This window comes from Mastomys coucha, unplaced genomic scaffold (assembly GCF_008632895.1).
Source record: "Mastomys coucha isolate ucsf_1 unplaced genomic scaffold, UCSF_Mcou_1 pScaffold7, whole genome shotgun sequence".
In the NCBI taxonomy this organism is placed as follows: Eukaryota; Metazoa; Chordata; class Mammalia; order Rodentia; family Muridae; genus Mastomys; species Mastomys coucha.
In genome coordinates this window covers 102293113-102310410 of record NW_022196913.1, presented here as the reverse complement: position 1 = coordinate 102310410, position 17298 = coordinate 102293113, and the positions used below count along the sequence as shown (strand labels likewise).

Here is a 17298-nt window from a genome sequence, read left to right as displayed (position 1 = left end):
GGGAAACTGGGAAAGGAGAAATCATATGGCATGTAAATAAAGAAAATATCTAATAAAAAAAGGAAAAGGAAAAGATATTAAGAAAAAATAAAATAAAATTATACATAGGCCAAATAGTTACTTTAGATAATTTTTGGGGATTTGTTATTAGTAAACTTTTGTCCTGTATGCCTGTATTCCCAGAGTCACATTAAAATGTATCAGGTAAAAAGGCATCATTTGTGAGTGGGAAAGCTTGAAAGCCCTGTTTGACAACATCTCATTTATCAAGACAAAAAAAGCAGTGAGATTCAGTTCATCTCTAAGTTTTTTGTACATAATCTATAAATTAAGAAGCTAAAGTGTAGAATAATTAAGAGGTATATATAAGATCACAAATATAATAACCTAATTTACCTTTATATCCTGGTGTGAGTTTTTAATGAAAGCTAATAAGTTAATAGCAAAATGTAGGGGGCACAGTTTTTAAAACATGTTGATGAGAAAGAAGTCTTGCCTCCTTTTGCGTAGAGGCTGAAGTGGGAGCAGCACCAGTTGTCTCCTTTCCAGCTAGTCTTTGGGATCTGATCTCAAAGCATGTTATCACCTAGAGAGCCAGAAGCAAACCAGAGTATGCATTGCTTCTGGCAGCTAGGAGGCCTCAGTGATGAAGCCCGAGAGTGAGGTCAGAGTACTGCTTAACTGCTGAGTACCAGTCCCTTTTGGACACTCTGCTGAATGATGGATTTGAAATGACTGTAGAATTCAGCATGCTAAATTTCACAGCATGAGCTGTGGCAGACTCTTGGGCATTTGTGGGAACTATAAAACAAGCAAAATTTTAAAATGGCTTAGAGAAAATAAAGGAATGAATCACCACAAATGGCATGGAGCAAGGAATTTTTTAAAATATGTGTGTGTGTATATGAGTGTGTGTACGTACCTTTTCCTTCCCAAGTTATGGTCATGGTGTTTCATCACAGCAGTAGTAACCTTAAGAGACACACACACACACACACAGAGGTGGGGGAGGGAGTATGTGTGTGTTTTCTGCCTTTAGCACTTTGCCTTTAATCTCACCAGACCTGTATGTGTGATTCTTCAGACACAGATGCAGAAACTGAGACTAGAAAACAAGCTCATAGACTTTCTTCTCATTAAGTAAACTATCGCATCCCAATTATTAACACTGTGTCTAGGGAAGAGAATAACTAACTCTTGCTCCTTAATACATGGCCACAGTGAAATTCCAATAAAGCCTTTTCAGGCTCCCAGGATGCGTCATTCTAATTTTTGGGGTTGATGTGACAAAAAGGACCTGTGCTCCAATATGATGATAGAAATGAGTAGATGATAGTGCTTTTAATACTGTCCATCTAGGTGATCTGAATCCCTGTCTGTGGTGCTTCCACTGAGAATGTTCCCCATAGGCTCACGTATTTAAATGTTTGGTCACTGAGGTGTAGAAGGATTAAAAGGATTAGGAGGTGTGACCTTGTTGGAGGAGGTGCATCATCATGGCAGGTGGGGGTTGGAGGTGGGTTTTGATGCTTCCATAGCCCAGCCAGGCTCAGCATCACGCTTCCTGCTGCTTGAGGATCTGGAGGCAGGACTCTAAGCTACTTCTCCAGCATCATGTTCACATGTGTGCCACCATGCTTCCCGCCATGGTGATAATGACATAGACCTCTGAAACTGTAAGCAAACCCCAATTAAATGCTTTCTTTATAAGAATTGCTATGATCATGCTGTCCCTTCACAGCAATAAATAGTCACTGTGATACTGTCCATTCAGCCAGATACAATCTTCTTTACCCTGTGCACGAGGTGTGCATATATGGTGTGTCATTACTTTCTGCCTTGAATGTTCTAGCCCATGCCTGCTTATTAGACAGCTACTCATCATCAAGTGTTTGCTTAGTTATCATCTCATGAATCCTCCGACTTTTCCTTGTGTGTTTTGCTAATGAGATCCCAAATGGGTGACGTGTATAAACCCTTTTAAATAGTGTATTTTCATATAGATGACTACTATTCCTCATGCTATACAAATAAATTTATTGCAGAATAATTATCAAAAAGACAATAAATTAAATTATTGGAATGTTTAAGAACATGTTCGAAATAATGAGAGCTGGGGATTTTTAGCTTATTGGTTGCCTACAGTATGTAAGGCCTAGAGTTCAGTCCTCAGTATTCCAAAAATGGATAAATAATTACTTCAGATATATCTTTTGCTTTGTAAGCAGATATATTACTTTGGATTAATTAATAGCTTGAATTTTTCTAAGCTTTTTTATCGTTTAAAAAGTGTGTGTGTGTGTGTGTGTGTGTGTGAGTGTGTGTGTGTGTGTGTCTGTGAGTGTGTCTGTGGATGTCAGAGGCATTGGGCGGCCCCACAGGTAGAGTTGCCTATCAAGCTGCTAGGAAGGAAAGGCAGGTCTTTGTAGGAACGTGCTCTCCGAGTCGTCTTCCTAGCCCTTTAGAGTTGTTGTTCTGTTTTGTTTTTAAGTACGAAAGAGTAGAAGGGTTAATAACAGAAGGTAGAAGATCAGTCATTTTTTGGATTTCAAATGATATCTTTAACTAGATGGAATTTAAATTTTTCTAAATGGCAAAGCATTCTGTAAACAAATTAAGACAAACAGAAAATGTTTGTTTGCCATATAAGAGAAAATCATAAACTGAGCTTCTCCTCTTACATGCTTACAGCACAGTTCCCACATTGTAAGATATTTTGTAGCATATACTGTTGGGAGCCGTGAATCTTGAGAGACATTCGCCATGGCAAGATGGCGCCTACTTCCACTGTTAACTCCTAGTGGACAACTGTTTGCACATGTGCGTAGACAACTATTGGCGCATGTGTGTAGAGTGAAAGGACGCCATGTCACAGCCCATCCCGGGGCGTTATGTAGGGTAATGAGCGAACAGCCAATCATGAACAGACACACCACGCTGTGGACAAATACACGCACTGTGGTGTATATAAGCAGTGCAGATTTTGGGTTCGACCCCTTTTTTCCACCATGGATGGAGACTATAAAACAGTTGCTGCAGAAAGAACCTAGAGTGTCCGCGTGTCTTCTTTCCGGCGAGAAGACCACGCGGGCTACAATATACCTCCAACCCAACTCATTCCTGGCCATTCCCACACAAGGGCTCAGTTCCCGGGATTGGCTCAGAGTTCTGACAGGATTCCAGAAGACTCAGGTGGTTTCTATGGTCTGTGAATCTGGATTTCCACAGCCCTTTCCTTGGGCATTATTAGTTTGCTTAACCTCCAAAACTCCCAGAAACTTGTTTGCCTATGTCTTGTAAAACATGTTACAAAACCTCCAGATTAGGAGGTGGTGGTAGTGATGTACAGAAAAAGTGATGTGACCCTCCTACTCCCTCCTGTTCTCCCTTCTCCAGGAACCTGCTGGTGTTCAGCTAAAAGACCTCCAAACCCTGTCCTTTAGTGGCACATGATTGAAGCCCAGACAATCTTGCCCTCAAGGGTGTAGCCTAGTGCTAATAGACTAAGGGAGGGGCCAACAATCCCTATCTCTTCTGGCTTCTTAGTGTTTCCCTCCAGGCTATAAACATGACCCCTCCTCCTATCAGGGTAGGTCTGAGAGTTCCTTTATGCTAAGCTCTGACAAAAAAATATGGGGGAACTGAATTTCTGCATCTGTGTCAGACACAAGACCTTCTTTCTAGATTTATGGTCTATATCGAGGAGGTCTATAGGAATGAAGACTGGAAGTTATACATTACAATTAGCAACACATACTACAAAGATAGCTCCATCCCCACCCTGTAGAAGGCAGTCAGTCTGCTTGCACACTGGTGAGAACTAGGCTAAGTAGATGAAGGAAGGAGAAGGAGATATTAAAGACATAAAATTAAGAAAAGCAGGCTTTCTGAGGTCTATTTTTCATGCCTGTGAGCCAGCTATTAAGGACAGTGCTTCTAGGTGCTGATGCCTTTCTAGAGAAAGTCTATGTTATATGCGCATTGCTGTTGAGATATGATTGCTGCAGTCAGCCTCTTGCGAAGGAAACACGGCAATGCTAAGACTGGAGTGTGCATATGTCCACATCCCCTGCAAGCCTGTATTTATGTATATCTTTCCAGAGACAGAGCAGCCTGTATGAGCTTGTGTTTGGAAGTTGTTATTGAAGTGTTGGGGTTTTGGTGGGGAAAGCTGCAAACAACTTGGAAGATTCTTTAGTAGAGGAATTGTTGTATAACTAGCACTCCAGCTTGTCGTGAAACAACCACAGTTGACATAATTATTAAGATGTGCTTATGTTGAATCTCTCAGTCTTTATTCAGTAGGAAAAGAGGAAGCCTTGGTGCCTTATGCATAATTCCTTATTAGGCTTTTTAAAAAGTGAAATGAAAAAAAAAAAAGGAAAGTGCCTGTATTTGTGTATGTGTTGACACAGAAAGAGATAGGATTAGAAAAGGAAGTTACAGTTTCTATCTTTGTATCTCTATAGTTGTGTGTGAATTAAAACTTTTTCAAACAAGCACTTAAGGTTCTAGCGGTACAGTCATGAGTGCACAGATCCCTTTCCTGGGCCCCAGCACTACAGCAGCTTATATAGCCTTAGTACTCCAGCTACTGTGCCTGGCACCTGACCAGCGAACCTTTTTTGAGAGAAGGAACATTATTTGTTCAGTACACAATAGCTTTTTTTTTTTTTTTTTGGCACTCGTTGTAGCCAGACTGAGCTCTGGGAACTGGATATGTCACAAATGGGGTATGTTCTGAAGAGTAAGTGAAAGGTGGCCTTACATTGACTTTAAATTAGGAAGGCGAGGCTTGTAACTGTGGTGGTGCTTCAGGGGAGAGATATTGGATAGCCTGGGTTCCAGGGAGGCATGCATATAACCAGGGTTTCCTGCAGAATGCCTAACCTGTGGCTCACAAGATGATAAACATGTATCAGATATAAGTATACCTGATTTGGGAGATCTGTAGGGTCACAACCCACGCGTTGAGAGTGACTGCTCTAGACTCTGCACAGAAGAGACTCAAGACCCTGAAGGAAGGTCAGATTCTTAAGAAAGAAGACGTGGGAAGACATGAAAGTGAAACTCACTTTGGAATGAGTAATAGTACAAACACTTCATATGCCAGATACTGGATGTGCCACAGTACAGCCATTCTTCTTCAATTCCCCATAATGACCATGCCAACTAAATATTATTACATGATTGCTATCTTACAGATACCAGAATTCTACAAAGTATACCATGATGTTAAGTTTATACATGATACCCATTAGGATTATTGGCGTAAATATAAAAATTTTAGAAATGTATTTTATAGACATACTATTTCACATCTGAACTAGAGACCCTGAAAACTTAAGTAATTTTTCTAAAGTCACATGGCCAGTGAGGACTAGAGTAGGGATTCAGACTGTCCATGTTCCGTGTCTCTGTGCTTCAGTGCTTGGAAACAGGCTTCTGGTGATGTCCCTTGAGGTCCTACTACTCAGTAAACAGAAAGAAGCCTGATGGTTTTGTTTTGTGGCCTTATTGTTCTTCTAAACAAACTCTAGAATTCATTACGACAACTTAGCGATCAGTGGCCAGGTGAGTCTTACTAGACCTGTGCTATCCATGAGGGAATTGAGGTATTTAAGAGTCTGGTTATCTGGCCACAACCAGGCAATTAAACTGTAACTATGATGCCTGATTTCCAGAACTTTCTTTTACTTGGTACCTGGCTCAAATTAGAAGTCCTCAGATGCAATAGAGCTCAGCCAGGACAACAAGTAATTTAGAGTAGGGCTAGGCCTCAGTCCTTCCAGCCTTCTCATTAGCTGTGTGACCTTAGGAAAGCTGCTTAGCCTCTCTCAACCCTTTCACATATTTAAATGGGGATGTAACAATAGCACATTATTGTGGACACTGGATGAGTTGATGTAGAAGGAGTACTTAGTATAGCTCTGTCACATTGACTTATCTGAAATCTTAATTACAAATAATTAAAACTATTGCATTGTTGGTGTCACTAAGGCACAAAGAAGCCTGTTGGGTGCCTGGTGCTTACCCTAAGCCTTTCATGTAGGGGATTCTGAGTAGGTGTGGACACAGTGTTTTGGCATGCCAGACAGTTTTAACTAAGTTGGGTCAGCAGACAGGGGTGTGTTTGAAATCAAGTGTAACTGTTCTCCAATCCTGGCTTCATCCCTCAGCCATTTCATTTACCTATGAAACAGTGTCGTCATGGCTAGAAAGATGTTTCAGAGGTTAAGAGAACCTGCTGCTCTTGCAAAGGACCCAGGTTTGTTTCTCAGAGCCCACATTAGGCAGTCCACACGTTCTTATAGCTCCAGTTCCAGGGAATCCCACACCCCGTTTTGACCTCTGTGGTCACTGCACACATGATATACACACAGATGAGCAGATACATGTGCATATAAATAAGAATATAAATTTAAAAAATAGTGCCTTGAAGGACTGTTGAATGGGTCTTAGGATATTTCTGTGATGGATTTCACCACATTCTCAGTGCTTGATAAGTGGCAGAAGACAAAGGTTGGGTTGGCAGACCAGTCTGGAAGTATGGTGAGTTCTACTACAAGTAAACAGCCATCAGAGAAAGGCCTGCTCAGTTTTTGCTGTCATTTGTGAATTATTGAGACAGTCCTCTAGGTGTGCCTAAGCAGTGAGACTGCAGTGCAACCCAAAGGCACTCCAACTCTCAGGGTGTACGCTTTGGTTTTCTGATTTCAGAGTGTTTTGACGCCTATGCCACCTGGCCAGAGGATTAAAAAAAAAAAAAAAAACAGTTGTCCTGCAGTGAGCTAGGTGGGCAGTGACTGCTGTCCTTATCACATACTTACTGTGCTTATAGGCTAACCTGCAGTAGCTTAACTGCTGGTGAGGTAAATGCCATTGATGTCTCCCATTCTGCAGGCATGGCTTAGAAAAGGCCACTTGACCAAGGTAATTACACACCGGCATTGAATGAAAGTTCATCGCACTTTAGATTTTGCACTTGAGCACGGAAGAGCATTTCCTCTAAGCTACATTCAGTGACTGGGACCTGCAAACAAGATTGTCAGAGATACAGATCAATGGAGAAGAGACTTATTTAGTATGTGTGTGAGAGCTTTCAGCCTTTCGAGCTTATGCACCTCCCCAAAAGGCTGATATATTGTGAACTTCACCAAAATAGTCCCTATACTTTACCTTTTTCTTCCCTCAAGTCACTGTCTTAGAAGCCCAAGGCTGCCACCTCTTGTCTTGTTATTTCTAATTTTGGAGTACAGATCATAAAAGAGAACTTTCTCATGCTCCCTCGTCTCTTGGGGTGATCAGGCTTTTGTGCTTTTAGTCTGTCTCTTTAGTTACAAAGCATTTCTGTGATGGTGTCTGCTAAAACCTTTGTACTTTTCTTCTTTCCTGTATGGCTATAGTGATAGTGCATTCAGTTAGCCAACTGTCCTCCAATATGGTCTCCTTCTGCCTCTGCCTCTGCCTCTGTCTCTGCCTGTATCTGTGATAAATATTTCCTCCTCAGGACAGTGTCAGTGTCTCTAAGACTTGTTACATATTGAAAGAAATCTTGGAAAACTCTTGGTTTTATACAGAGGTAGTGGTATTTTGTGAGGGCAAGTGGACTGGGGGGAAGGGTGCTTTCAGTAAATTGTCCGTGATAAATTTATAATGCCATAAGCTAAATGATACTTAAAATGCATGAGACCTGTTCCTGTGCTGTTAGATATTACAGCTCTGAGGTAACAATGACTGGCTTATTTTGGGCTTATGCTACTCCCCACTTTAGTATTATTGTCCCCTAATTCAGCTTACTATGCTGCTATATTTTAATATCTGTATCTATACCAGAATACTGTACATATATGACAAATCACTGTGTTTGGAAAAACACTCATTGATGCATACATACGTACACCCAGGCACTCTATAGGTTTTCGGGATCTAAGACCTAGCTTATACTTACTTATCCATTCTGGCTTTCTGCCTCTCATCTACCACACTTTGCAGAGATCTGGTGAGGAGGAAATATAGGGTGTCATAGAGAGGACAGTTAAGCCAGAGGACATGCTCAGCACACATCAGTGCCCTCCTCCCATGACCCATCTTTGCTCAGTTCTTCTGATTCCTTAGTGAGTCACCATTGCTCATCTGCCAGGCTTCTCATAATTCTTCCTAACTGCATGAAGTGATATTTCAGGGGCATAGATGTCAAGGGAGGAAGAGAAGTGATTGCAGTTTCATGAGATGCCTAGGAAGGGGTTCTAGAACCAATTTGTAATAATTCCTGTCTTAATCTGGATAGTGAGTAGCAGATATGCTATTAATTTATACATTTTTACACATTCCATTTTATGATTTCAAGTAAGCAAACAGACAGCTGTGTGCCAGTGTTTCCCACTTAACTGCTGAGGTACATTCTCCCCTAGGAGCATTGAAATGGACTTCATTGTCTCTCACTGGCTTACAAAAGCAGAAAGAAGCATTAGGTGGGACTCTCGGTAGGCTGCGGACTTCTGTAACCCAGGTAGATCTATGCTTTGGGACAGACATGCATGACCTATTCTTGAGCCAAGATGGTCTTTCTGTTTTTCTGAGGTTTAAACCAGAGATGTGTTTTATCTTTTAAAACTATCTCAGCCATAAATGCTTATCACCACTGCAGGCATCATGAATGTTAATGCTGTGATGAGAAGAAGTCTTTAGGAGTTTCATCTGGTCTCGCTGCATGACAGTGATGCCTCTTGCCCATTATTCCCCAGGCTGCTGTTCCACTCCTTGAATGGCCATTGCTTCTGTACAGTTACTGAAGTAGGTTTGAAGAAAAGCATTCCATTGTCGAATAGCTGAGAATAAACAGTCGAAGAAATTTCAGAGGGCTTAACAAATTCTTATTAACCCCTAATATCCTGAGTCCAGCTCCCAGAAAAATCTACAGTGTTATTTGTTGAGTGGCGGATACAGAGGTGACAGAGGCAATCCATGCCTCCTATGGAAAAATAAACATGTACACAGATGATGTGGAAAACTGTGCATAAGTACAGGACTTACAGGCAAGGGAAGGTTCCTTCTAACTCAGGAAAGGCTTAAGATTCTGACAGATCCTTATTTACTCATTCATGTAGTAAATACTAGGCATGTGCTGCAGGCTTCCACACAAATGCAGAACAAAAAGCTGGCAAATGAAAGGAGTACCACCTCCAACTCAGTCAACCAGTTAAGCCAGTTTCCGTACATCAGTCCCAGGGTATAGGGAAGCACTGTACTTCTCTCCATATGTCCATAAAGATCATGATGAGCCTGGCAGTCCCTCATGAAGGGCCAAGTATGTGATGGGAGTTATAAACATCTGTTGTACAACCTAATAGAGCCATGCAGGGTGCTGTTTTAGTAACAAAGCAAGAGCAAAGATCAAGAGACCAAAAGAAAGAGGTGATGTTGGGTTAGTGATGATTAGCATGAGGTGATGAGAAATTCTCAGATTGGCATATGTATCTTAAAGGTGGGATTCTCAGTGGCCACTCTGAGGTACCAGAGTGTTGGAAAGAAAAACCAAGTATGATTTGACAGGTTTCACATTGTAGCTTCTGTAATACTGTTTGCCAGTGCCTAAGTAAGATAAAGGGCTTGAGGAAGAAGACCCAGGGGTTGTCCTTTGTAGCCTTTTGTTTGGGCATCCAAATGGAGATAGATGGTTGGATGTGTAAGTTTATGTTTTAGGGTTCAAGGTACCAACTTAAAACTTTTGGAAAGCATTTAAAGTGGTGAGACTTGAGATCTCAAAGCAATAAGAATAGATAGAAAAATAATATAAAGTCTCAGTGACAGGGAGGGGCTTTCTAGTGCAGTGAGATCAGACAGGTGAAGAAGCAGTAGAGAGTGGGGAGGAGCACCATGAGATAGAGGTAGAGGATGATGAAGAGAGCATGATAGCCTGGAGGACAAGACAGAAGGTGTTGCATGGTAGTAAGAGTTACTGTTTGTGTATGCACTCTACTGAGAAATGTTTGTGGCCTTCACATCAGTTCCTGTACAGTTGGCCTCAGTTTCTTTCTATATTTGAAAGAAAGAACAGGGGAAGGGGGAATTTATCCATAAATAGAAGATGAATAATCTTTGTGTGCCAGCTAAGGTAGAAAGTGTAGATGTTATTGTTGTTGTCATTGTTGTTGTGATCTGAGCATGCAAACTTTGTACCTAGAGATGGTTTTACCAAAAGAAAAAAAAAAGTTACAGATGCTCTTTTGTAGGCCTAAGGCTTAAACAAAATAAAGAAGTCAAGATTAGATGTAGAGCAATAAACATGCTAGAAATCTTATAAAGTTTTCTTTTGTATTTTAAGATTGAGTTTTCTAATGAGAAATTTCTTCATAGTTTCTTAATTGCTGGAGAATGTGGGAAGAATTTTTTCCTTAAAATCCAGTGAGTGAGCTGGGGTATAAATGAGCTGAGTACTATGAAGGAAGCAGGAGTCCTCCTTAGAGAAAGAGAAAGTGGGGGTGGAGCAGAAAGCTCCAATACCATCCAGGTGTGGTGGCACACACCTGTAATCACAGCATAAGAGAGGCCCCAGCAGAAAGGTTGCAAGCCTGAGGCCAGCCCAAACCATACATCAGACACTGTCTCAAAAGAAAAGAACGTTCAGTGTACTGCCAGCCTCTGGGCATGTTCAGTAAATAACTGGTGTTATTTTTCTCTACTTTCCTTTTAGAGGTTCCAGTGATCCACATTCAAAATAGCTCCTCATGGTGGCAAATAACTACTCACAGCCCTTCTTTGCTTCCTTTTTAGATCATGTACAAAATGAAGAAAACTATGCACAAGTTCTGGATAAGTTTGGAAGTAATTTTTTAAGCAGAGACAACCCTGACCTTGGCACCGCTCTTGTCAAGTTTTCTACACTTACAAAAGAACTGTCCACGCTGCTGAAAAATCTGGTGAGTCATGCCTTACATCCTAAAGCAGAGCGCTGGCTTCACCCGGCTCACAGAGAACAGGCCACTGCTCTCCCTCCACCCTCAGTCCTGGGAGGGAAAAGGGAGATAACAGGCCATGCAGTCCTGCAGAGGTCATGATTTTTACAGATTTCAGGGTAACGTTTCTAGCCTTGTATCTTTAGCCCAGCTGATAGCATGGTGGCTATTGAAAGGAGCCACCTGACTGTCTGCTACATTCTACCACTGTTAACTTGTTTTAAGATAACTGTTAGCAGATGTTATTTTTTTCCTCTAATTGAAAATAGATTTTTCTCTCCATACAATATATACTAATTATGGTTTCCCCTCTCCCCTCTCCATTCCTTCCTACCTCCCTTTCATCTGGATCCATTCCCTTTCTGACTCTCATTAGAAAACAAACAGACTTCTAAGGGATAATAATAAAATTAAATAAAAAAAAAACTAACATGTCATTGGAATAGGACAAAACAAAGAGAAGGAGAAGAGCAAAAAAAAGCTCAAGAGACAGGTATAGATACAAGGACAGTCATTAGTACACTCAGGAATCCCATAAAAGCAGTAAGCTGGAAGCCATAATATATAAGCAAAGGACCAGTAGGTTAAAAGGAGGGAAGAAAAATATATAAAAGTAAATTTTAAAATGAGATAAATTTTAAAAACAAAAAAGGAAAAACCCTGACATGACATCATGTCATCTCATGACATGAGAGACAAGGAACCTCCAGATGCCGATGAGCTCTTTCTGTTGCCATCTACCGCTGGGCATGCAGGCTACCGCCAAGCGTGTCTCGTTTCCTCAGTGAGATTCTTGGCAGAGCTTCTAGGCTAGGAATAGGGGCATGTATCCTTTTGTCCTTTCAGTCCCTGAACTCCATCTGACATAGACCTGTGCAATCCCCGTGTGTACAACTTTTTAATTTTTCTTTTTGTTTTTATTTTGGTAAACAGGTTAAAAGAGTAAGGATGCTTTCAGTGCTGAATAGGCAATATAAATGCACCCTGCCTGTATTGTATCTCACTTGTATGTGTGTCTTGGTTCTTCAAATAATGAGCCTCCCTTAATTCTGCATAATCTTTTATAGCCCACTCCACTGCTGACCCCTTACATACCTTCAAGAAAAAGGTTTTAGGATTTATGGAACATGTATGGCAGGAAGAATACTAAAACATAAGGTCTTTAAAGATGTGTGGACCAAAGAAGGCAGAATCAGATAGGCATCAATCATAGTTTCTTTGCCAGCACTGTGTCCAGCTATCACCATATCTTAACTGCATTCACATTGTTGGGCCTGACCATTGTGTGATTGATTTGGTGAAAATATTTCTGTAAGAACTGTCGCATTTGCTCTTGATTTGACTTAATCAAGTACCATCTAAGTCATAAGAGGTAGGAGACCACAGCAATGTGATTTATTGCCATATTTTCCTCAGTTCCTGTCCTGGAGACAAGACATTCTCTCTCCTCCTGTCTCCCCCAGCATTGTACTTTTGCATCCCCTAAGGATTTGGAGCCTAAGCTCAAATGTCCTCACCCAGCCCAATGTGGACCCCGGTCAACATGGTTACTCTTCTTGGGCTGGGTTACATATCAGATGGGCCTCTGTGTCCTTGGCTGGTAAATCTGTCATAAATCCAGTTGATAAAAACAGCTTACAGTAGAATACTATCTATTTGAAAAGCCTTTCTACAGTCTCTTACCCTGAGTGTTTTGAATAGTCAAAATGTTTTCTCTTCTATTAAAAACATGCATATATCTGTTTTCCTGACCATTTAATTTTAATTGGTGGTTTTTGTCATTCAATAAGTCATAAGTAATATATCATGTAATCTGAAAAAAATGTTAAACACAAAATGCTTTGTCTTTTCAAAATCATGAAAAAAGACAATGTTCCTATACTTTCTGGTTTAAGAAGCCCTTAATGTTTCTTTAACTCTTAAAACTACTTGAGTCTCATTTCCTCTTCCTTCTGGGTATTTGCCACTTGCTGTGGGGGTTGCTTATAGACTAGTAAGCATTGGATGCTACAGGCCTATAGTAAAAAAGGAAGTAAGACTCACCCTCACTTTAGTAATAACTGGCAGAGAACCCAAGAAGCTGTTTCCCAGGGGTACATCTTGTCACATGAATATCTTACTTTCCAGAAGACCAGATGTGTTTTGACATTAGACAGGGGTCATCACCCAACAAGTTTCGCACACCAGTCTGTATATAAATTTGAGTATACTGCAAGTTGGTGCTCAACTGGGTATCTACATGTACCAGAAAAACAAGCAAATATGTGTTGATTTAATATATTCCTGTATGTTCATATAAATTGATGTTTATTGAAGACCTTTGAACCTGGCAGTGTGTGGTGAGCCCTTGTTATTGTTTGGTATAAAATGATCCCCACAAGATCATGGTCCTAGCATTGTTCTGGGACAAGTTTGTGGAACCTTTTAGACATAAAGTCCAGCTGACACAAGGTTGAGGGTTAGAACTTGGTCCAAGCCACCTACTTCTGATGCACCAAGATGTGAGGCATCTTGGCTCTGAGCTCCTCCTCAGAGACCTCCACTCTGCCCCCCTCAAAGGATGAACTATGTCCTCCCCAAACTGAACTGAGCCTTTCCTTCCTTAATTTCTTCCTGACAAGTATCAAATATCAGTGACAGGCAAAGTACCTATTAGAGTGATGGCTGTCTTACCTCTATCAGGCTGCCTCCACGAGAGTACTGAATCCTGCTGAGGTAATGGAAGTGGTTGTTCACACTGCTAGAAAGCAGCCAGAGCCCACTGCTCTGCCTCTGCCTCAGCCTGGCCCCGACTCTGTGTGTATCGCTTCTGTCACTGTATATTCTGGGGATTCTCTTTGCCAAGCTACAAGTGCTGCTCTTGCTATTTCACTAGATACGATATACTCAGTCCAAGTTTTGTTTTGTTTGGTTTTAGTTTGGTTACGTCCTCTCTTCTTTTTTAGAATAATAGAAGTCTAAGGTAGATCAAAAAGAAATTGCTATAAGACATAGTTTATTTCATTTCATTCAGAAAATAAAAACAAATATTTCCTGTTGAAGATGGTGAGCGTTCCTGGTGAGCGGCCATAAAAATAATCATTTTAGTTCGGTCCACATGGTTACTCTTCTTGGGCTGTCTTTGCCCAAGAAAACTGTAGCTTTTACCAACAAGCATGGCATTGTGCTGGCACTGCTGACTCCCTTAGATCTTCAGTGGCTTAGGCTTTGTTCCCATAGCTTCACTGTGCATTGTCCCGTCAGATGCTGCTTGCAGAGCTCTGAGATGCAGCACTGTTGGATCCAGGCTTTCCCTTGGAATCTTGTTGGAAAGATTCTGTAACTCTTGGAAAATCAGCATCAGTTGGAGAGTTTCCAGGTCTACTAGCTAGGGTTGTCTGTACTCCCATTTGATCAACTGGTATTGCTGCCTCTAACCAAACACAGGGCAGTGGGGCATCTTTTCTGTGGTCCCAAGTCAAGCACTGGATTTTTTTTTTTTTTGTTTTTTGTTTTTTTTTTTTGTTTGTTTTGAGACAGGGTTTCTCTGTATAGCCCTGGCTGTCCTGGAACTCACTCTGTAGACCAGGCTGGCCTCGAACTCAGAAATCCACCTGCCTCTGCCTCCCAAGTGCTGGGATTAAAGGCGTGCGCCACCACCACCCGGCAAGCACTGGATTTTTTAAAGAGACTGATAACTACACCTTCCTTAGAACTATGTGCAAAGATATAGTTTGTTCCGGAGACAGAGAAGCATATACCAGAACTGATGAGATTTAAATAAGGTCTGTAGTTTAGTCACCTGTCAGAGTGTCATTGTCTAGATTGTAGTAAAATAACATATAAGCTGTTGTTGCTGAGGATGTTGGTTGAAGAGTAAACAGGATCCTCTCTCTATACTGTGTTTTCAAATTTTTGTGAGTTTAAATTTTTCAAAATATAAATCAAAGTCTAGGCATCAAATTGTAGTCTAGAGGAAAAAGGGAAAATGTTCAATAAAACATCACTATATCAAAATGTCATTGTAAAGAAATATACAGAACCAAAATCCACTGACCTCCATTGTGCTCCAAGGAGACTGGTGTGTGGTCCGCAGCCTGCTTCCTTGCTCTTCTCTAGGTTTTATGAGCCAGTTTTTTTTTCTCTTGGTGAATTTCTTTTTCTAACATCAGTTATGTGGTTGTCATTCGGAGAAGATGGAGGGACCTACTCTGTGCTTCCAGGTGTTGCTCTGTTAGGTTTCTTATGTATAGGAAATGCTGCCTCTTAGTGGTGAGGAACTAGAGGAACATGGACATGGTGGGGTTTGTTACCCTGTCTGTGGCAGGATGGAAGAGCTTAAGCTTTGACCTGAAGAGGGTTAGGAAAGAAAAGGTTACTGACAGCTGCTTCTCTGTGTGGCCTGGAAAGATGCCTACATCTTCATTTCTTCACTTTTATAAAATGAGACTGATTCATCCATACAGTGTCACTCTCAATGCAACGTATTGTATGTATTAAGGGTCTGAACAAATACCGTGATAAGCGGGAAGGACTGTCAGTGAGAAAGTACACACCCAAGCCTCCCTCAGAAATTTGTGTTGTGGTCGGATTTTCAGGAGTTGTGTAAAGCACCTATGTACCATGTGGTTCTTCTGTGGTGGTGTGGGTGGCTCCCATCGCTCCTACCGTGCCCATTTGAGATTCAGCGTATCAGTGAGAAGGACTTCTTTTACAGTGCACTTCTTATAATGACTATATAAAAGTCGACTACTCTTGAATTTAGCTGCTTGTGGTTTTGTTGCTTACTTGATTAAATACAGTATCAAGATTAAGTTCATGTTTTTAACCATTGAAAAGACAGCAATAATAAAATGGTTGCTTGGTGAACAGTACTGGCTGGTCATGTAATCCTAGCAAAGGACATGAAGTATCAGCAGACACCATCACATACATTTCAAGTTCCCACACTTTAAATTGCTCTGGGGAGGAGATTCTCTGTGGTTACTGGGACGCCATTTAAAAGCCGTGCCCTCCTACTCCACGCTGCAGCAGTCTCACAGGCTGTATGCAAACCTTATTTAACAGTAGTGAGGTGTGCCCAGAGGGTGTCTCCCAGGCAGGACTCTTGGTGCCCCTGGCCCCTTCTCTGCCCTAGCCTTCCCACAGCCCTACAACTTTTCCTTTAGCAGTTGAGGGCAGTTACTGCAGCAGAGCTGCTGGAAGGGACCAGAAACTTCTGAGGTGCCAGAGCACTTCCTGTTTACAGTTTTTGACTGCAGAATGTTGTGGTGTGGGTTAAAGATTGCTTTTTGTTTGATTTTGTTTTTTATTTTTAAGTTTCTTTTCCCCCCAAATGAAAATAGCTGAAAACATGTATGTTGGACCTAGATTTTTATCACATTATTTTTGAGTTTTGAATGTTCTTTGAAATGTTAAAAAGTGTAGTAAGGATAGTTATGCCCAGTAGTAATTGCTGATGCCCTGAACTCTAATGCATTTTTGAAGATCTCATCTTTTCTCATTTAAATTAAATATAATTACATAATTTTTTCCTTCCTATTCCTCCCTTCAATCCCCCCTCTTCCCCACCCTGCCCTACCCTATTCCACCCCCACCCCGTGTCCTGGAGCCCTTGTTCCTTCTCAGACTCACAGCCTCTGTTTCACTGTTATTGCTGTGTGCCCTGCCCCTTGGTACTACATAACCAACTAAGGGCTCATCCCAGGGAGACTATTTCCTGCTTTCAGCATTCCATAGTTGCCCCTAGTTCTTTGTCTAGAGGGAGAGAGCCCTGAGGTTCCCCTTCCATGTTAGCATGCCTACTGGTATTATAGTAGGTCTTGCTTAGGTAGCCATATTATTACTATTAAGATGAAGCTTTTTTGTCATTTCTCAGAGACACAATCTCACAACAGATTTCTTGGACCTCTTCCCCCACCCCCACCCCCCCCTTTGGTGATATTCTGTTATGTTGAAGATATACCTATTAGTTCTGGCTCCCCATGTAAGATACCATCTTTTTCACAGAATGAAAGTACATAATTGGAAGGTTTTGATGTTTGTACTACATCCCCCCTTGTGCCCTGAAATGACTCATGACTGGTTAGCATTGCGGGACATTCTGTTAACTAAGGTTTTTCACATGGGTGTGGGTGGATGAGCAAGAGGGAAAGGATTTGGAGTGTTTCTTTTTTTTTTATTATGAATGTCACATGTGTTTACTACAATAAAACAGGAATATAGAAAAATTCAAAAATAAAATTATTACATAATTTTAGTGTATAATCTTATTTTATACATTTAGACATAGATACTAATCACTTTTATCTAAGTATGTGTGTGTGTGTATGTGTCACACACACAGATATATATCTTACTT

At 41.1% G+C, this 17298-nt stretch overlaps 1 protein-coding gene across 15 annotated transcripts in view; it reads left to right on the top strand.

Moving 5' to 3' along the window:
• Asap1 (ArfGAP with SH3 domain, ankyrin repeat and PH domain 1) overlaps window positions 1–17298 on the top strand; it is a 308734-nt gene that overhangs the window by 185403 nt on the left and 106033 nt on the right. For all 15 annotated transcript variants that reach the window (XM_031359258.1, XM_031359256.1, XM_031359248.1 and 12 more), the window contains one exon: window positions 10777–10922. In XM_031359258.1, the coding sequence (XP_031215118.1) occupies window positions 10777–10922 (146 nt within the window). The remainder of the gene's footprint in view (window positions 1–10776; window positions 10923–17298) is intronic.